Raw genomic sequence first — 21,776 nt, 5'->3', positions numbered from 1 at the left:
CATGCTAGCTTCATCAAATTAAGACATAGGATATAAATGTTTCACAGTGAGAGTAGCAGCATCCACTTTATGCAAATATGATGAAGTGATGATATCATTACCTCACAAGTTGCCAACTTTTACAGGAAAATGTATGCAGCTGCTATAAAATTATCAGCCATTAAACATGATCTATATGATGTATTTGTTCACAAACAGATTGGAAAGGTGTACATCGATGGACACCATCACTTCAACTGAACAGCAGACCGACTAACGTCACCATTTAGTGAAAACACATGAAATTTGGAAACATTCCATACTTCAGGCCAGATTATATGAAAATTCCAGTTTGTCTGAGTTTTGATAGAGTTAATTTGAACAAGGTATGGCACACTGCAAAGCAAGATTTTTTTTTTTTGTGGTATGAAATTTTTTACGAATTGCCACTGGCATTCAATGCATAGAGTGGACAAAAACATTTGTCTGCACTGCAATTTCGCGAATCTTGGCCCTTGTGAAATTAGCGAAATTAAAATTGCAGGCAAACATTTAGTTTTACAGTGTCATCACTGATAATGTACCTCTCGCAATTGTGCTACAAAGGATACCCACTTCACTCGGTAACTGACCAGTTTGAATGACTTAAGTACAAAGGTTCAACTGAATGCACTTGTGAAGACTGGAAGAAATTCAATTCCAAATGGTATAAATGGCAAGCCACATGTCATGTAAGTGTTACAAAAGGCATCCAAATTGACACTGCTTGTGATTCTAGATTGGAGTGTCAAACTAGAGCAAGGCTAGGTGTCATTATTATCAAGATTAAACTACAACTCAATTGATGCCATTGGAAAAAAAAAATTATATATAGCATATCAATGCAAAACTTGATAGTTCAGAAATTCCATGTAATGTGAAACAAGAAATATTCGCATGCATTCTAATTTATCAAATCTTGGCTTTTGCGAAATTTGCTAAATTAACCTGTTCCATATTGAATTCTGAAATTCCCTTAGACTTAATTTACATACCAACAAGTTCCTGTATGGAAAAGGTTAAAATACACTTGAAAATTTCTGGTTTTACAGTACTTGAGATGCAGTACACACTTTTAAAATGCATGATTACCCACTGCTGTGAAGTTCTTTGCTAAGGCAGTTCCATCCATAGATATTACACAAACTTGTAAAAAGATATATTTAAGTACTACATGTCCTGTTTGGTCATTCTTATGGTAAGCTTATAAATACGAATTTGTACTAATATACTTTGCTTAAATACAATGTCATTATATCTTATTACTGCACAGTAACTTGGCCACATAGACATAATACTAGTAATCCATATCCACGGATTCTGGCAAGATTAATTGAAACAGCCTAAAACATTACTTGCTGACGACATATTCCCATGAATCAATCCTCCGTTGTTGGAACAGGCATGCAAGCCAAAGGCAAGCTGGCAAAATATCCTCAAGGCTGGTTTTGAGGTTAAGGTCTTTCATTAGTCAGCTTTCACTATGTACAACTGGTGACATCTTAGATGTGACCTTCTCCCCATGCATAAAGCTGTAGATAGTTCCAATACCCAAATCTTTTGACAGTGTTCAGGGCCAGATGACAGTTTGTGTCACAATATTGAGAATGGTTTTTCTGTCGGATAGTGCATGTGTCAGCAAAGGCTACAGTCAGTTCGTTAACAATTTTGCATTTTGATACAAATTTTGTTGTTCATTCCAAGTGACAGCTATCCATAGTGGCAAAGGGACATCTATGAGGATACCAGTGAAATTTTTGTTTATCCTTGTGTTAATGTTTTGTAACATAACTCTGATCAGAGAACAAGTCCCCTTGTACATCTCGGTGGGAAACATTTAAATTTCCAGCCTCTTCTTAAAAGCCAGTCAAACTTGTAGGTCAGTTCTGCTGAATATGATGGTACTTCCAATAACTGGCCGGGGGGTTCAAAACATTACCTTAAAGATTACATATACAGCTACAGTATGTATGGCACTCTTCTTCCTTCATTCCACACTTTGTCTATGCCACAGGAAGCCTGTACAGAATCTCACGCCTTTCTCAGTGCTAATCCGGCTTCGTTTATTTTTGTTTTCACAGTAAAAGGTATGCACCAGTAAAAATCTGCCCTGTTTGACCCATTTCATTAGTCTGTTTTCATGAATGCAGCATCCAGTTCAATAGGAGATGAGGAGACTGCCGAGGCTTCAAAGTCTGGCCTCCTCACAGCACAAAGTCAGTCCTTTAGACGAAGCTTTCTGACCATCATCAGAGGTACCTTGCTCTCTGCTGAAATCTGTTAAAGGTAAACAGTGCAGTGACAATCAACAGTGGGTTTAAACCAATGCAACCCTCAGTTTCCTTCAGTGTAAAAGTACAGGTAAACCCCGTTATGACAGCAAGGTACCGCTTTAAAAACTGAGGTAAATTTTGCGGACTGTGGATTCCATTGTGCGCTAGATGCCCAAATCCTATCAGCTGAAACCTGCTCATTAGTGTGTGATTCTTTGTGCAAGAGGTTGTGCATAATGACATTCTGAAGTCTGGTGTACAATTGCCATAGAGTTTGTACACTGATCATTCATATTTTTTTATAATTCACATCCTCAAACAAGATGACATCAATTCAATATTACTACCCTGCTTTATTATATGGTACTGTATACGCCAAATACTTAGTGAGGTTTTTATTTTCCCAAATTTCGCGAGTCAGCTGCTATTTGCGCAATTAAAGACATGCGAATTGACTCTGATCGCGATATGAATGTGACGTACGCGTATACATTTCTCGGTTGAGTACAGGACTCCATGTTCACAAATTTAACCACTTGCAAAATCGCCGGGAAGTCTCGATTCGGGAAAATTTACACTCGCTAAATATATGGCGTATACAGCATACAGCAGCATCGCAAAATAGGACTCAGTTAATCTATGTCACTATCAAATAGTACCTATATGAAATAATTTTTTTTTACCCGTTGAGGACAGACTGATTTTGGTACGACACGCATTTCCCATAGACACCTGCCCGAGTATACTCGGGACTCTTCTTCTATGGGCTAAGGGGGTAAAAAAATGATTTCATACAATTGTACCTCTAAACTGTCTGCACTTGAGCCAAATAGACCGCTGAATGTTGCTACATGAGTGTTGACAGTAACGGGTCATCTCAATACTAAGTCTCTTGTTCTGCATACTTGAACTGGAAGTCTGTCTCAGCCATTGTTGAAGAAAACAGGGAAAGAAGGAGATATGGAAGCATAATATCAATGGCAGTAGAAAGAATAAGAAGAGAATTCACAGTATAGACAAAGTCTTAATGAGAAATATTTTGACATATTTTGTGGATCATATTGCCCAATAAAGTAAAATAAAAACCAAAAATTTTGCCAAGATAAAAGTGATGTGTTAGAATTGTAAAATAATCTAAATCAAAACAGGTGAGTTTCAATATGTCTTTTTTTGTTTTTTATTATATTTTTTAATGAATGTCAAACTGTAAAACAACAAATTTTCCCATGCATGAAACTTTTCTCAAAGTGCAAATATTCACGGAAGTAAAATGTGTGCGAAAGTTTTTATCTTTTCACAATGCGTTGAATGCCAGTCTCCACTTCATGAAAGTTTCATGCCGCGAATGTTTCTGATTTTACATAATTCAAGTAAATATGAATACAGTTGGGGGGGGGGGTCTTAAGTTCTGTGTGAAGTCCAGTGTATGATGACAAACCTCTTCCTCTCTGTGCAGCTTGGTAGACTGGTGGAAGACCAGTTCTCTGTTTGGTCCTAAACAGCTGGTCTCCAGGGCATCCCACTGCCTGGCACTCAGGTCCAGGATGGCACGGACAACTTGGGGTCTGTCACTCCAGACTAGCGCCTCACCGGTTCCATCATCTACACTACACCTGGGCCAAACACAGCACACCAGCATTACTATGAGGGGTTACTTTAACATTAGTTTTATGGGATTTATTCTTTAAACTGTAGGTTTGGGGATTATCCATTTCTGTTTCCCATCTTTTACTTTCTACAGCAAGCACATTATATGCCCCTCTGTAGCAATACATGTATAGAATTTCAAACATGCTATATAGAAATATTTAAAGGGAATCTCTCCCCTAAAATTTAAATTTGAGGGGTGTGAGGGCATGTCCTAAGAACTCTAGAGAAACTTCTATCCCATCACAAAAAATGTCCCAAACTGTGAAATATCAATTTTAATAAATCAGCACGCAATAGTGTGCGCTGCAGTAGTAGCCAAATCTGAAAATAGTAGCCGTGCATAGACCATCGGTGTGTGCACGTTTCCTTCGTTCACCTCCGTCTTCACACAGCTATATCAAATACTGTCTATCGGTATCGCCTCATCGAGCCTTATGTATACACATGAGTAGAGGCTGCTGCGGCTGCCTGGTCAGTGGCCCGACACGGCGCAGTAGCACCAACCAAGCTGCATACGTGGACATTTGCGTGCGTTTGAGTGTTTTGAGAGTATCGTAATACACTGATCGTACAGAAAATTATCGAACTACGCAATCGAATGCAGTCGATAAGGCCAGAAGACTACTCTAAGATCAAGGCGCATGTAATTTTTGGCATTTTAGAGATTGCCCTATATCTCTTTATATATTGCTATATCTCTGTATGTGAGTAACGTTGCACTCTTATATGTAATAAGGATATTACCAGAATAACCTAAAATGTCAGGAAAAATAATATTCTGTGTACAGATACACTTTAAGAAAAATGAAAATTTTGTGTACAAATCAAATTGTCAACAGTTGCTCAACAGCAGAATCATACAGAGTTGCCAATTTGCCATACTTTCTAAACTTTTATAATCTACGTACCTTTTGCAAATTCTGTGTCCAATTCTTCTCAATTGTTCATTGAAAGATACACTTCTACGATCTTTATACTCTCCTTCACCAAGCGACACAATATGAGGTTGGACTTGCTCTATAAAGTCTTAATACAATTTTGCTCCTTCCTAAATTTTGTACTTACAGTATCTGAGTGCAGAGTTGTCCATTGTGATTGGTCGTGTCAGGACACCTACAGTCATTTCTTCCACACTGACGACACACCCACCTGGAGAAAAAGGTAAAGGATTAGTTTTGGGCCTATTTCATTTCTTGCATTGAGCTCTTGCCTCTTTTCATGCATCAACATATTCAGCTTCCTCCGAACAAATAATGAGGAAATTTCTATTATATGAAGTAACAAAGACACTCTTGGTTTTGTAAACAATATCTACCATCCAAAGTGCCTGGTAAATATCATGAAGCATTCATTCATTCATACATGCATACATACATACATACATACATACATACATACGTACATAAATACATACATACATTAAAAAAATAAAAACAATAATAAATAATAATTATACAAATGAAAATTCATGAAATGAAATATTACAAAGCCTCATCACAAACATGTACCATTTTTTTTTTCACATACAGCTTGTAACTAGAAGGGTTAGCAGGGGATTTATATAAATGCATTATTACCTGAGAATGAACCTCTTGATACACTGGACATGGGCGTAGAGCCAGGTGGCACGCAGCACCCCTCTCTCTGCAGCTTTTCTCGTTACTATGTCGAAGAGGAAGGATCGTTGCGGTCCCATGCCAGTGGCTGAGCCCTCCTCATCGGGTGATGCACTGTGAAGGTTGTGATATCAAAGAATCAGAATAGAGCCACAACATCCAATAACATCTACTGCATTTCCATTCAAAAATCACAACTTTATTTAGCATATCTTAATATGTAATCATTACAAATATATTATACATTATGAAAGGAAACTGATAATGATCATGACAATGATGACAACAGTAATAGTAATTATCATCATCTTTTTCATAATCAACATCATAGCTATGGTAATTTTTATGAGAATAATCAAGAGAAGATTATATATCATATCAAGATAACAATAGCGTGCATGGACTCAACAAAAATATATCATGCATGCAAATAGTAGCAGTTCATTTGAGACTGAAACTGCTCCAATTAAAAAAAAATGATTAGACACACAATCCTTATAAAGATAACAATTTTGAATTTTTCTGATATTCCTGACATTCTAAATATTCCAAATGTTCAAATGTTACGCTCATAATAAGGAATTACACATAACAACAGCAGTGCTATGCTCGAGGATGATTGGTTTTCACGCAATACATCATCCTTTGCTACTGACAGTACTTTCAAACCTACGAATCTATACAATGTACATTCATTTACGTAAAGATATTATTAACCTCAAATGACCTTTGTTTGATGAAAGCTATGCAGAAAGTAATACTGTATATGAAGAAAGTAATTTTGTTTTCATTTCCTGTAGTATTTAAAGTTTTAATTATTCATGTACATTTTGATAATTCCTACTTCATGCATTATGTTATTGTCATATAATGTATTCTTTTTATTGTTATGGTTTTGCTGTACTTACATGTTTACAAGATCAAAATATTTTTTATGATTTATATTTGGATCTTGCAAATCTTATTTTTAATGTACTTATGTAAGCCATATGACAGCAATTCAGTCTTAGGACTGACAGTGTGGATTTGTGTTAATAAATGTATACTTAACCTTAATATCCTATACCATGTCTTCACACTACAGCCTACTGATACTAAGCATTGATATGGGATAATTAGGTATAAAAGGACATGACAACTAGCATGCTAGTATACACTGAAAAGAAAAAAACATTATGTTTTACTCACATTTCAATGAAACTTTTCACACTGAATCCATCAATGCGTATAGAAGACACTGGTGAAGCTTCATAGGTGTGCACTCTATCTCCTTTACCAAAGTCCTTACACAGGCAGTTTCTGATTGGAGGGACAGGAAGAAGGAAAAGAGGATTTATAGCTTCCGGGGTCTAATTTCATAAAAGTTGTTAGGATAGCATTTCTTATTAGAATAACAACTTCTTGTAGCAACAGCCAATGAGGAAGTGGGATTCTTGTCATTATTATGACACTCTCCACTGCAAGAAGAGTTGCTATCATAACAACTTTTTAAATGAAATGGAGCCCATGACTGTGTCTAGTTGGGAGAGGAATTCCCATGGTGTAACAACACAATAAACCTGGGGTAGCAATGATGATACATGAACGTGTATACAAATAATGCACATCATAGACAGTGTGACAAGGAATGATACACACTGGGTAACTCTGTAACATTCTGAGGTACATGTACATTTCAGGACAAAGCCTTAAACTGACGGGAGGGTGATTTTCACAAATTCCCAATCACAGGACCATTCCCGTATGAATCATCACCAAGGATAATTTCTACATACTGATATTTGCTAAGTTCCTATATTTATGAATTTTGTGTATTATCATGAAATATTGCAATTTTTTTAAAAGGATGTTTTTACTCAAATTTCAAATCTCAGATTCACTCCATTTTCTACAGCTCTGCATAATGCCAATGTAACTGCGACAGTCTAAACATTGCTTAGGATTATGACAGTCTTAAAATACCTAGGTAAAAAGGTTCACAATGATAACACAGTGAATTTGTGTCAATAAAATTCATCTTATTAGCGTCATTTAAAAAAAAAAAAAGAAGAGTAAAGGTAGAAAATAACTTACTGAATAGTTACAAAGGCTCCTGGTATTAGACCATTAATGGAGTCATGAATCCAGGATGGAATGGTAACACTGAGCTCATCTAAGGATCCAGCTTGTTGCAAGGTGACGAGGGCTCTTGGATCTTCTGGCACAGTGCATTTGCTGGTGTGTGGAACTGGGAGGAGTGAAACATGGGATGAAAGATCATGTTGATTGGAGTCACAAGGATTTCAATTGATTCAGTGATTGGTATGATAAAGTTGTGATACATTACATCAAGAGTGATAGGATATTCGCTTGTTATGTGACAAATGGAGGGAAGCCTGCAACTCCTACATTGCTCACCGGACAGAGTTAAGGTATCTGATTTCATTGAACAAAGTTCAAAACCACTTCTAATCAAAAGTTTTATGTTAAAATAGCACACAATTTACACCCAATCTGACATTATCAATAACAGTTAACAGAAATTGACCAGAAGACATAAAAGGGAAAGGGAAAGCTCAAACACCGAAATAAACTGACTCTATACCAGCTTTCTGCTTTTAAACTACAGTCAAGGCACAAATGCATCACAATTCAAAATATTCACATACAACAGAAACAGACATAACACATTAAACAGAATAAATCTCTGTCAGCAAGTAAAATAAAAACACAATGTTACCTTCGACTATTACATATGATTGTAAGTACTGATTCATTACACTTCAGATCGATGCGCCTAGCAGCACTTGTGCCATACTCTGAAGACTGCTAATGTGTGACCGATTTAGTTTACACCCAAGTTTTTCTTGTGGCACCAACAAATGTCACATTTCAGTCACATTGTAACTTCACAACTGCAACTGCATGCAAACATTACAATCACACTGCAAGTTAATGATTTCAATCGCGGGAAAACATAACTAGTCTAGCCCTCAAAAATATTTAAATACACATCACAAATTCCCCACATCACATCGTGCAAACAGTACAAAGTTCAATACATGCCTTGCAGCCAAACCATTTGATTCGCCGAGTCTGATATTAAAGGCTCCTGGCTGCTGAGTGACATGTTCCTCAAAATTTGCCATCTCTTGTATGGAGTAGTTTGTGGCAAGCCAGACCTTCAAATCACATGTACAGTGTATATTACTAAATCTTTAAGACCCAAGTATGATACAGGAAATGAAGCAATGTATAATCATTCCCCCACACAAGATATACTCCAACTAGAGCCCATACAAAGATTACTATATTTCTCAATGAATGAATTAAGGAGCTCATGTTCCTACAATGTACCTTCCGCCGGTGTCTGTACGATCTTCTTGGTCAACAAACCAGAAAGTGAAGTCACGGTCTGCTGTCGTCTGCTTGAAAGAGAAACATAAAAGTCCTCCTACAATGTGAGATTTGACTCGCTGCCCCTTTTCTGTGTTGTTCTAACGTAACACACTTTTAACAAGATATAACATATCATTATTGATAAGGTGACATTTTGTTGTTGTTGTTGTTGCAAACAAGTGCTTGTAAAAGGTAAAACGTCTTACCAGGCTCAGCAACTAAATTAGCAATAGCCTTATTCTACCTACACGTCATGCCCTGTAGAGCTGCTTGTTGCTGAATCTCAATGCATGGACGCACAAACAGTGTTTGAAATATAATACATTTGTGTATAAAGGGGGGAAAACATAATGTGCTGGTATGTTCCACCCTCTGTGTTTGTGGCTTTTCAATCAACATGCACATCACAACAACAGCTTTTCATACACATGACATATTATGAATTCCCAATGGAATCATGCACTGAATAGCAAAACCACAGATCTGCTTTTGTAAATCTGAACTGGTAGTCACTGCATGCACTGGAAGGTGCCAGTTCCTACCACGATCGTATATTTATATATCTGTTACGAAACTTCAGATCAAGTTAAATCATCATCAGAACTGGGGTGGTTGTGATTGTAACATGAGAACACTGTAAAATTTCATGAACTAACCTGGGCCTCTTTTTCCCAGCAGAATGTGATATTCCATTGCAACATAAGTGGCAAACTTCAACAGTAGAATTCTGCAAAAAAAAATATGAAAACAACCGTGGCAATTGGGCAAAAAGACTTCTCCTGTAGAACAATCACATTTACATATTTCCTTTTTTAATTTTCAGTCTAACGGCAAACAACTAAAATAGAAAAGATGAACATATAGTGAACAACATTTATTCTATGATTTCAGACCCTATAGTGACAGTAATACTGGAAATAAGATGACATTGAAACTTTTCACACAGAACATTTGCTGTAATACAATGAGGGATACACAGAAATGGTCAAAGTGAAAGAATACAAAACATATCTCACAATCTACTCACATATCGAAGATCTTCACTCTGACAATGACAGCCACTTACAAAGACAATTAGCAACAATGACAACACCCTAAATCTTTTGTTGCTGGTGTTATTCATTACCACCACATGAGCCCTGTTTGAGGAATGGCATTCTCCATTTGCTGCAGGGCATAGAATTCCTGCCACCAAATAATGTTGTCATTCTTTTTTGTACAATAGTGGGGAGATATGAAAAAGAATAGTAAGTGTTGGGAAATCATCACATACCTGCAGAACCCGCAGCTGTGAAAATGAGTCAGCGATGTACACTGGCTGTGCCAGGCCTTTCTTAGAGAGCATCCTCACTGAAGATAACACTGCACTCTTGACAGAAATCACACATAATACATAATGATAATAATAATAGGAATCCAGGATTATGAACCCCCACTGGCTGTAAGCTAAAAATAATAATAAAAAAAAAAACCTTCCCCTAATGACAACGTACAAACTTACAATGAAAGCATTTCTCATAAAGCAATGAGCATGAATCCCAAAATTGGATTGCCTGTTGATTCAGCATTTGTTTTTATTATATGTGATATATGTAGGTTTGTTTTGTTTGTTTTGGCCACAGGTAAATTGGCTGGATATTTATCTCAGTCCTTTTGACATCCAGACTTTAGGGAATTCTAATGCAAAAAACAAAAACTACAACAAAAACAAAAAACCCACTTAGCTACTGTAATATTAACTTCTTGAACTCGTAACCTACACTTCAAATGCCTCACACTGTTTCACTGAACCACAGAAAAACATAAAATGGGGTTTAAAGGACAAGTTCACCTTCATAAACATAAGGATTGAGAAAATGCAACAATATTAGTAGAACACATCAGTGAAAGTTTGAGGAAAATTGGACAATCGATGCAAAAGTTATGAATTTTTTAAATTTTTGTGTTGGAACCGCTGGATGAGGAGACTACTACAGTTTGTGAGTCATATGCGTACAACAGTATAAAGGAAATGTAAAAGAAAATTCAACATATTTCCACTTTTTTCGCATAATAAAAGAGCACTTGACTTGCCTCTTTCTAAAGGCAGGGGGAATAATATTGCCCATAACATTTGTCGGTAACGAGTCAGGGGAATGTGTACTTTTTTCACAAGATGGAATTTTGTGAAATTCTCTTTATATTTTCGTTATATTGTTGTACGCATGTGACATCGTACACTGTAGTAGTCTCCTCATCCAGTGGTTACTGCACAAAAACTTCAAAAAATCATAACTTTTGAACGGATTGTCCGATTTTCCTCAAACTTTCACTGATGTGTTCTACTAATATTGCTACATTCTCTCAATCCTTATGTTTATGAAGGTGAACTTGTCCTTTAAAGTACAAGAAATGGAAACCTTACCTTGGCGTGTTCAGGTCCTGAGCTTTGGAGTTGATAAGTTTGGCATCTCCTGAGAAAATGGTACCACCTGACGGCATCGCCTTGGAAACCGAGTATCGCAGGCTCCCACTTCAGCTCACTTTCGCTCTTCAGTTGCTTGTCTGATCTTCCACATTGCCTCGTTCTCCCTGCAATGTTGCCAACCTCTGTTCTTTTCAACACAAGGATGTCACAGAAAAATCTTGGAGTCTGCTGCCCTCTACTGTCATCCTTGCCTTCAAGTGGCTGTCGAAGCATATGTCTCCTACTGAGCACATGAATTGTGACTGTTTCAGAGTTTGATGGTCTTGACACGAGATCTGAGGAAATAAAATTATTTTGTAAAAAGTGCAAACTAATGCTTTCCCAGCAGATTTTTAAGACAGGTTTGTTATCTGCAAACTACATACAGAATGGCTATTATTTACACAAAGCCATATACATACAAATTGCATCATAATATATTCATCGTGAATTTTGAAAAAGTGACTACTCCAAAGTTCAAACAAAATTGAGAAAAGCTCACTACATCCTTCTTTACTATAACATTATGTACTTGGTAACATGGAAACACTTTTTTTTAACAGGTAAACAACAGATCAATGTACATACATGGGTGATTTCATCCACTAAAACAAATGAAAACAAGGAAAAGTAGAAATTACGCGGTGCGTAATATATGTCCCCGCCGGAAGTAGCGTTTTGTAGCAAAATGTGCAATATAGGTAAAAAATCAAGGTCAAAGGTCAAAGAAGTCAAAGGTCAAAATTCTGTGTAAAAGTTTTGAAGCCCTCACCTAGTGCCATCACATAAAGCAAACGGAATCGAAATCAGGTTAGAAATGGCGAAGGAGTAGCATTTTATAGCCAATGTACAATACAGGTCAAAAATCAAGGTCAAAGGTCAAAGAAGGCAAAGGTCAAAATTCTGTGTAAAGTTTTGAAGCCCTCACCTAGTGCCATCACATAAAGCAAACGGAATCGAAATCGGGTTAGAAATGGCGAAGGAGTAGCATTTTGTAGCCAATGTACAATACAGGTCAAAAATCAAGGTCAAAGGTCAAAGAAGGCAAAGATCAAAATTCTGTGTAGAAGTTTTGAAGCCCTCACCTAGTGCCATCATATAAAGCAAACGGAATCGAAATCGGGTTAGAAATGGCGAAGGAGTAGCATTTTGTAGCAAAATGTACAATATAGGTCAAAAATCAAGGTCAAAGGTCAAAGAAGGCAAAGGTCAAAATTCTGTGTAGAAGTTTTGAAGCCCTCACCTAGTGCCATCACATAAAGCAAACGGAATCGAAATCGGGTTAGATATGGCGAAGGAGTAGCATTTTGTAGCAAAATGTACAATATAGGTCAAAAATCAAGGTCAAAGGTCAAAGAAGGCAAAGGTCAAAATTCTGTGTAGAAGTTTTGAAGCCCTCACCTAGTGCCATCACATAAAGCAAACGGAATCGAAATCGGGTTAGAAATGGCGAAGGAGTAGCATTTTGTAGCAAAATGTACAATATAGGTCAAAAATCAAGGTCAAAGGTCAAAGAAGGCAAAGGTCAAAATTCTGTGTAGAAGTTTTGAAGCCCTCACCTAGTGCCATCATATAAAGCAAACGGAATCGAAATCGGGTTAGAAATGGCGAAGGAGTAGCATTTTGTAGCAAAATGTACAATATAGGTCAAAAATCAAGGTCAAAGGTCAAAGAAGTCAAAGGTCAAAATTCTGTGTAGAAGTTTTGAAGCCCTCACCTAGTGCCATCATATAAAGCAAACGGAATCGAAATCGGGTTAGAAATGGCGAAGGAGTAGCATTTTGTAGCAAAATGTACAATATAGGTCAACGGTCAAGGTCAAAGGTCACGACTGAAATTCTGTGTAGAAGTTTCAAAGCTCCCATGTAGTGCTATCATATAAAGCAAACAGAATCAAAATTGGCTCATAAATGACAGAGAAGTAGCAAATTGAAGAATTTGATCACACACGGACGCACACACGGACACACGGACGGACGCACGGACGGACGCACGGACGGACACACACACGTACGGAGCCCGTTTCATAGTCCCCTGCTCGAACTCGTTCGGCGGGGACAACTAATTATAACAGAAATACCTTTCAATAATGCTTGGTGAAGGCTTGTTGTTAACAATGGACAAATTGGCAAGTGGAGATACAAGATCAGTGTGTCTAACATAGAGAAATGATCACTGAAAAACAGCGACAAATTTTTTCTATATGGACCATTGTATCTACACAAAACTGAATTTAATTACATATACATGTACATATCTTTCTTTTAATTTCATATTAATGTCAGATAAAAAGTTGTTTTTCCCCCATGATATCCCCATGACATATTGAATAATTCTTACTCTCATCATCTTTATTTTGACCTTGTACACTCCTCTTCCTCTTTCCTCGCTTCCCGTCTCTCCGCTCCATCCTGCTCCCATGGTGAAGGCACAATGCTTGAGAGATATCAAAGATGATGTAGTCAGTTGGCCGAGTCTTCCTACCAACCCTCGATGAACTTGAAGTCATAGAATCACATGAAGTACTGGTAGCTCCTTCCTCCGTTCCGCTCTCAATTACTTCCTCCCTGACAAACGTGAACTCGTCGATTCTGAGCAGATGCGAAAGGCACGGATGCAGATGGCACTGGTTGGGCATGGACTGTGCATTGGCAAGATCTTTGGGGCTTTTGTGGTCTGGATTTGTGCGTCGTTCCTGGTCGGTTTTTCTCTCGGCCGGCCCTCTGTCTAAAATAACACACGGAAGGAGGCCAGAGGCATCTCTGAGGAAGAGTCCACCATCAGGTCCCTCCACGCACAACTCTGCAACAAGGATCTGTGGCAGAAAGAAAAACCATGAACAGACGTAAGAAGCAGCATCACGATCTCTTCCTACTGATATGCCTTCACTTGTACCACAGTTGTGCGAGTGTTTGTAAATGAATACTTCTCTCTTCAGATTATCTACACTGTCATAAACAGTGTATACCTATACTTTACAGCGCACTCCCGTTATAGCAAACACTGTTATACTATAGCAAAATTCCGGTTACAACGAAGTAAAAATTCAGGCCGCAATATGACCAGCTCTATGTATTCTTAATGTTTATTTGTTCAGTCATAACGAAATTTGGATATATAAAAGAAAACTGCCTGTCCGGAGGATTTCGTTATAACGAGAGTCCACTGTATACATATTTTTCTTTCTATATTTTCATTTTTTTTTTTAATCAGTAGTTTGATAGTAATCACATTCTGAATGACTTGACTTTATCATAAGGGATTAATGTAGGCTTTGAGATTTTGCCACATGACATTATACAAGTTGTCCATGAATTTTTGGGGAAAAAAATGCACATCTGTCTCATAGTTCAGTGCCACTGAATACCACTTACCATTTGAGGTTTGATAGAGGATGCTCGGATCACTGTATATCTCCGCAAACCTTGCATGATGGTAGAAACTTTGTCCAAGCCACTTTTCAGCTGACAGCCGATGAAGTCATGAATTTCGTTGATCTTCAGAAAACTAAATGGCTCAAACTTGTAACAAAATTGTACAGAAAAACATTCACAAAACACATCACAAGAGCATGTGCTACACATTGCATATGTACAAGTACTATGGCAATGCAGCAAATATTTTTACCAGGTTTTCTGTTTAGGCATATGACCTGTAAGAATCACACAAAGTCTTTTTTAATAGATCTTGAGCACAATAATCTAGGATGCTCTGTGTGGAAGCAAACCTATTCAAAAAATGAATTCACACTTTGATATTTCTCCTTTGAGAGGTCTAAACATTCCATTGCATGAAAAATATGCGTGAGCATGCATTCAAGTCAAAAGCATGACTTTGTGGTCCAAAACTCTGATTGTTTTTACTAAAGCATTGTGAAAATTATATCTTAAAAAAAAATTTAAAAAAAGCTATGAAGAACTGCCTAAAAGGTGAGGATAGAGATCAAACCAAGGACAACACTCCTTATTTTAACCTTGGTTTCCATGGAAACCACAGCAAGAACACCACCCACCATGGTAGTCCAGTTTCTCAAGCAGAAACTATGACAAAATTTCCAACAACTATATCAATTCAACTGCAGTCTTGACTTACACAAAAACCCTTGAGGATAATGACAGTTAGGTCCATCATGTACACGTGTATTCACCACCAGTCTCATTGCTTACCGTACCTGTTCATCAGAGATGCAACAAGCTGTATCATGGGAGAGAAATTCTTCGTACAAGTTCCTGGATCTGGTGGGCATGATTTGTTCCTCAGAGCTTGCTAGTCTAGTAGTCAGAACTTTGAAGCAAACCTGTAATAAATCCTTCAACCTGGCAAAGGATAGAGAGTGAAGATAGACTACTTAATCTGTAGATGCACATACAGCTATGTATGTACCTAACATTACCCTTTTTTATTCATACATTCATCCATACCTGTTCTCACTGTACATCTATTCACTTTTTCATTGACAAAAATTTTGTAACTATTTGTCAATCAAGTTCTGTAATATTCATCCCATCATATGTATCATCAACTTATTACTATGGTCATAAATTGAAATGACCCACAAAGTGAGAAGAATTGGATTTTGCATGCCAGTGTCAATGAATGTGTAGTGTCACAAATTATCATAGTACCAACCTTGGAATTCAGAAAGTAATCACACTTAACAGTAACATTAGGATGTGAGAACCAAGTTGATCAAAAAGCCACTTAGCACATCAAAACCACCATATAGAATACAAGATATCAGGTATGCATGATGGTAATATCAACCTGACTATCAAACCCTCATTTTCATCCAATTATCTTTGAAGAACAGAAATGCTAAACTAGTGCTTTCATTAGATACTGTACACACCTATCTAACTCTGAATACCATTGCAGGTCTTTGTTAGTAAGTACAAGCTAGATTCAATTATTGAATCCATAATAAAATGAAATGGCATTATACCAATGTATAGAAAGTGACCTCTATTTCATAGATTTTTTATTCAAGTATAGCTCACTTCATCTAACATGGGAAATTACTTTATAATTAGCTAGATGAAGACATCTCTTTTAATAGAAAATTAGCTCGAGTTACATACTGGGATTGAGCTGTCAGACAGATTTCAGGCCCCTCGGACCAAAAAGGAACAAAGTTGTGTTTTCATCTCTAATCATTACCTAACTGATGGACTACACTGCAGTCTTTCAATACATTATTTAGCCTATGACACACATTGGTCAATGATGGCCTGGTCAGATACTGTACCCGACAATGTCCGGTAATAGTTTTTGGCTCAGGACCGGAATCATGTGAAGACGCAGCCACTCCAGGGCCACTAGGGTGGGGTGCAGCTTGGCACACAGGGCTAGCAGGATCCTCCCAGGGGAGACTCTATCTGCCTGATGCATGGCAAATTACAACATCTCTTCAATCACTGTTACGACTTCTCTTTCACTTGTAATACTTTCTAGGTGGACAGATTCAAGAATGCACTTGCTCTGTTTTAGAACTACACTGCATACCTTATGTATCAGCTCACAATTTGATGTACATGAATAAAACAGAAAGGATGTGTTGTGGATATGGAAAAGCAGCATCCTCAAATCAGAAGATAACTACAGACCGCTGTTTCTCACATACGATGTTTAAAATAGTTTTTTCAAGACATCACATTGATCGAGATTGAAAGGCTGCAAATATGGTCTTGCATTATTCTTGGCTTCATGCAACTACTGTAAAAGTGGACATTTTTGCGGTGTGGAAATTTTTTGTGCATTTCGCATGACCAAAAACTAGAATGCAATATTTGTGAAATTCATCTTACCCGACCGAGCACGAAAAGTTACTCACGCAAAATTTCCAGTTTTACAGTATTCCTTCATGTCATCATCTGGTCTTCATGCTGACATGCTTAGACTCTTTCTTTGCTCAGGACATTCAGCTCCAACAAACATCTTGAGGGTCTTTGAAAAATGCTTCAATCTTTCCTTTCACAAACTATTTGTATATGTCAAGGTCATTCACAAACCTTGGAAGCTTCCATTCCTTCATCTTGACCATGCACAGTAATGGTACTAAGCATGCAGCAGACTAAATCTTCCCTTCTTGGGGGGCCACTGGAGTCTTCATTCCGCTGAACAAACGTGTGTGGGTTACTGATGGTTGCCTTTGATCCCACGGGTAAGACAGGTAGAGGGGTCTTTCCATCATACTGATAAGTCAGATACAGTCTGAAATCAAAAGCAGTTATACAATTTATGGTAACAACAGATTTTTCTTTGAAGATATAGCATAGAGATTAAAGCATCAAATGAACAAATAGAATACATTTTATGTCCCTTTTTTAAGCAACATTGGTGTCTGTTTAATTTTGCCCCTCTTCATAGCTTTTTTTTAACTTTTTCTAGCTATACATTTCAAAGAATGGAGTTAAAGGGATAGAGACACAAATGCATACATGTATGCTCTATTGACACACAATGCACAGATAACCCACTATTAAAATAACCTGGTACTTGCATCTCTAAGGAAACATATTAAAACTATAAGGTGATGAATGAATAATGGTAACAAGTTACAGGTCTCTTTAATGGCAGTCTATATTTCTGTAGAAAATCTTTAAAAGTAAACATTGATGATGCTTGTTCACAAAGAACAGCAGCATGCACAGTTTGTACATCCCACAGTAGTTAAATCTATTTTGTCTTGCATGGTACACTGAGTCTTGATTTTTGTTACCTGATTTGTGATATAACAAGGGAATTTTCCCTTAGATAAATGAAAAGATTCACTGAAAACACACAGTGAAAACACCTACCTTCGATTATTTCCTAGCTCATATATTCCAAGACTTCTATCGAGGCAGTTGACAATGGTTACCTGTCAGTGAAGATGATACAAAAGATTGGTTCAAGACTTCTTCAAAAATCTTTGAACACTTTGTAGTACTTGATGCATGTGTATCAGTATTGGATTGCCCACTACAGTAAAATCTGTACGGGCCACTTAAAAAGATACTGTTATGTTGGTGGTTACAGAAAGAACATTTCTGCGAAATCACCAAGTACACGGACATGTATCTATGTGCATTACGTAGGAATTGGAGTATGGTAAATATGTGGTACATAATATCATGGACAAAATGGATAGGACCTCTATGGAATCAGGGCTCAACATTAGCCACTAACTTTAAAAAAAAAAAAAAAAGTTATCTTTTGGTTGCCAGATTGGGCAACTAAGATTCAAAATGGTTTGTTGCATCTCCTTTTATTTTGGGTCACCACAATTTCAGATTTAAATATTTCAGTGGCCCTAATAGGCTATCAAAGAGAAAAGTTAATGTTGCACCCTAAGAATGTTGTGGATTGCTTTAATTTATGTCTACTTTGAGGGTAATTGTGCCACATGATTTATGTAGGTTTAGCAAAGCTATAACCAAACTAATGTAACAAATTACTGACATGTATAGGCATTCGCGACTGCTGTATGCAGACAGAAAATAACCAAGGGATTACAATTAGGTGGCTACTGGCAGTATTACAGTGGACTCCCGTTATAATGAAGTCCGCGGGACCGGCAGATTTTTTTCGACGATCGTTATATCGAAATTTTGTTATAACTGAACAAATAAACAATACAAAAACATAGAGCCGATAAATTTGCGACCTGGATTTTTATTTTGTTGTAACCAGAATTTTGTGATAACTGTGTTCGTTATAATGGGAGTGCACTGTACACAAATCAGAGAGCTATGGAATTATGGTAAAACCAGAAATGTTCACATCATGACATTTTTGTGAATTGGAGTCAACGCCCTATTTTTGGCATGACATTTTCGTGAACTAGCACTGGCATTCAATGCATAGTGTAGACAAGAACTTTTGTATGTACCGGTACTTTAATTTTGTCAATCTGGGCTCCTTGTGACATTTGCAAAAATTTCTGGTTTTACAGTAGCTGCAGCACAGGGACAGTTTTGTAGTCAACAGGGGATGCTGGCTGTTCTGCACAAGTGACAGTGATGACAGATTTGACAACTTTTACTGCCTGGCATTCCACCAATGAACACGCCAGCAAAGCCACTGAAAACATAGACTCACCTTCTGAGCACAGATACCATTTGTGGCAAGTTCAGGGGCATCGTCTCTACATGGCTCTAGTCTGCACGGTTTGGACAGCAACAGGATTTTTCTTGGAATGCTTGTTCCCTAAAAAGATTTCAGAATGTGTACTATGAATAGCCATTTGTATTCATAGGACTACAACTATTAAAGCATGATGTCATGAAGAGAATGATTTAAAACAAAAAGGAATGTTTTTCTTCTTTTTTTTAACTGCTTTCACTTATTTTTTTGATGCAGATTTAGTGAATGCAAGAGGCAAAAGTTCAAAGGAGGGATATATGATGACAAACAAAGAACACAGGCTGCATTTTAAAGTGAAGTGTAAAAAAGTCAAAGAAATTAATTTTCAGCTGATCTTTTGAAGCATTGTGCATATAATCTGCTGTATCAAGAAATTGAAATCCTTCTCTACCTAAAAAAAATAAAAAAATTAAGAAATAAGAAAAAAAAGTGTTTTGCCTTTACTTCCTGATTTGTTGCAGGTGATTCATTTACACACTTACACTCACACTTACACCTACACTTACACTTACACTTACACTAACACTTACACTTACACACAAAGCTGAATACAAGTAATCCACCACTGTTTACAAAGTGGTTAATCTATTGTATGGTACTATCTCAATGAAAGCTGACTCAAGCAAGGAAACACACCATGTGATATTTTGATTGAACTTACCTTGGTGACAGTTGTTGGTATGAGCCCACTGATGTCATACACCAAGCCGACAGATGTTGTACCATGAAACCTTGATGCATCCTCACCCTGTAAAACAAAAAGACATGGATCATGAAATAAGTGTAAGCCCAACTGTCCATTGCTGTTCTCAAAGATGCTGTTATTTGCCCTCATTCCATCTTACTTCAAATAATAATTGCATGCCCTGCCATGCTCCAAGGTTTGTTTTGGGTTTTTTTTTTTGGTTTTTTTTTTTTGAAAACTCGAATTTGGCTCCAGATACTTGACTATACTGGTAGGAGAATTCCACTCACCCGTCCAAGGAGAAAGTGATCTTTGCCGTCGTTGCATTCCGTCACATGCATCAGAAAAACAGGCACATTATGAATTCTATCAGAGAGATTAATATTGAAAAGAGAGAGAGCGAGAGAGAGAAAAAATTGAATTCATTTGATGTCAGTCATGTACACTTTAAAAAGGGGCTGAAGATTTTTTTTTTTCCTCTACGAAAAACCCTGACTTGTATTTCATATGACAACATACTAAGTGTACTGTAAACAGGTAAAGCTATTTGGTGAGCATTTCTGGTTTGCTTTTTTCCCTGTTGTACAATTCCAAGAACATATACAATTCAGTGTTGTTCTTCCTACATCACAATTTCACTTTGTTTGACATTTAAAAAAAAAAAAAACTTCTTTTTTTCTAGACAGCAGTCATCATCAGATAACAGATTATTTGATAAACAATACTCACTAGCTGGTAATTTTTTTCAATTTTTAAGTCAAAGTTTATTTGAATCACCAGCATAGACTGTCAGAGTCACGACATTGGCGTGGAGATATGCATTGATCACATCAAAGTTCCAATCACTGACTTTTAAAAAGCAATGCCACATTCCTTCATCAGTAAGCATCAACAAACTGACAACAGTTTCCTTACTAAAAGTAAAAGATTTCATGATTGAAATTCTTGCTAGTATGACAACTTCTTGTAGCAACAGCCAATCGGGAAGCAGGATTCTTGTCATTATTATGATACTTACCTGCAGCATGAGTTGCTATCCTCCATACTAGTAAAATACCAACTTTTTTTTTTAATGAACGGAGCCTTGGAATGTTCTATAAAAAGGAAACAAAAACAAAAAAACAAAAAACAACTTTGTGAAGTACATGTCTTACCTCAGGAGTGGACTTTTGGCAATCACAAGTACTTGTCTCATGGTCACAGTTTGATCCTGTGCATCCATGATTGAACTTGAAGAGGGATCTGTGCATTGATTTACAGTGTAACAAGAAAAAAAAAAAAACAACAACAAATCTTTAGATAAATTGATAACTGTAGGAAAAAAGAGATGACCGATGTGTCCTTATGGACTGGAGCAGAGGCGACACTTCTTTAATGCCCCCCCCCCCCCCAAAAAAAGTCCACCTTCATTAGTGGGGTCTTTTTACATTTGGATTGAGAGAATGCCATATTTAGAACACATCAGTGGCAGTGCAGTGCATAGTGCGAGGGCCCAGGGGAAATAATATTACCCTTTATAGGTCAGTGACAAGTCCAGGAAATGTGCTCTTTAACAAAAATAAAAATTTTGTGAAATTCTTGATGAC

General features: G+C 37.1%; 1 protein-coding gene across 1 annotated transcript; it reads right to left on the bottom strand.

Moving 5' to 3' along the window:
* Positions 1 to 1,790: 1,790 nt before the first annotated feature.
* Positions 1,791 to 20,552, bottom strand: LOC139739398 (uncharacterized). The gene is made up of 20 exons (XM_071650019.1): positions 20,481 to 20,552; positions 20,167 to 20,253; positions 19,461 to 19,568; positions 18,179 to 18,240; positions 17,390 to 17,591; positions 16,627 to 16,760; positions 15,553 to 15,697; positions 14,756 to 14,902; positions 13,722 to 14,196; positions 11,340 to 11,677; positions 10,209 to 10,304; positions 9,592 to 9,662; positions 8,894 to 8,961; positions 7,631 to 7,784; positions 6,746 to 6,856; positions 5,519 to 5,671; positions 5,007 to 5,090; positions 3,730 to 3,904; positions 3,095 to 3,209; positions 1,791 to 2,295 (listed from the first exon to the last, which is right to left on the bottom strand). The coding sequence occupies exons 1-20, from the start codon at positions 20,529 to 20,531 to the stop codon at positions 2,207 to 2,209; spliced, it is 2,865 nt and encodes a 954-aa protein (XP_071506120.1). The 5' UTR covers positions 20,532 to 20,552; the 3' UTR covers positions 1,791 to 2,206.
* Between the last annotated feature and the right edge of the window lie 1,224 nt (positions 20,553 to 21,776).

This window comes from Diadema antillarum, unplaced genomic scaffold, assembly GCF_040938485.1.
Source record: "Diadema antillarum isolate AM-2024a unplaced genomic scaffold, OU_Dant_1.0 seq00000798_RagTag, whole genome shotgun sequence".
Taxonomy (NCBI): domain Eukaryota; kingdom Metazoa; phylum Echinodermata; class Echinoidea; order Diadematoida; family Diadematidae; genus Diadema; species Diadema antillarum.
Note: the sequence above shows the minus strand (reverse complement) of the source record. Positions and strands in the feature narration are given on the sequence as shown.

Bases quoted from the DNA above. Each gene is read 5' to 3' on its own strand.
- LOC139739398 (XM_071650019.1), bottom strand. From the start codon at position 20,531: ATGCATGTGACGGAATGCAACGACGGCAAAGATCACTTTCTCCTTGGA. The intron at 20,254-20,480 runs GTGAGTGGAATT...TTTGTTTTACAG, and splicing joins ATCACTTTCTCCTTGGACGG to GGTGAGGATGCATCAAGGTT. The intron at 9,663-10,208 runs GTATGTGATGAT...TTTTTTTTGCAG, and splicing joins CACAGCTGCGGGTTCTGCAG to AATTCTACTGTTGAAGTTTG.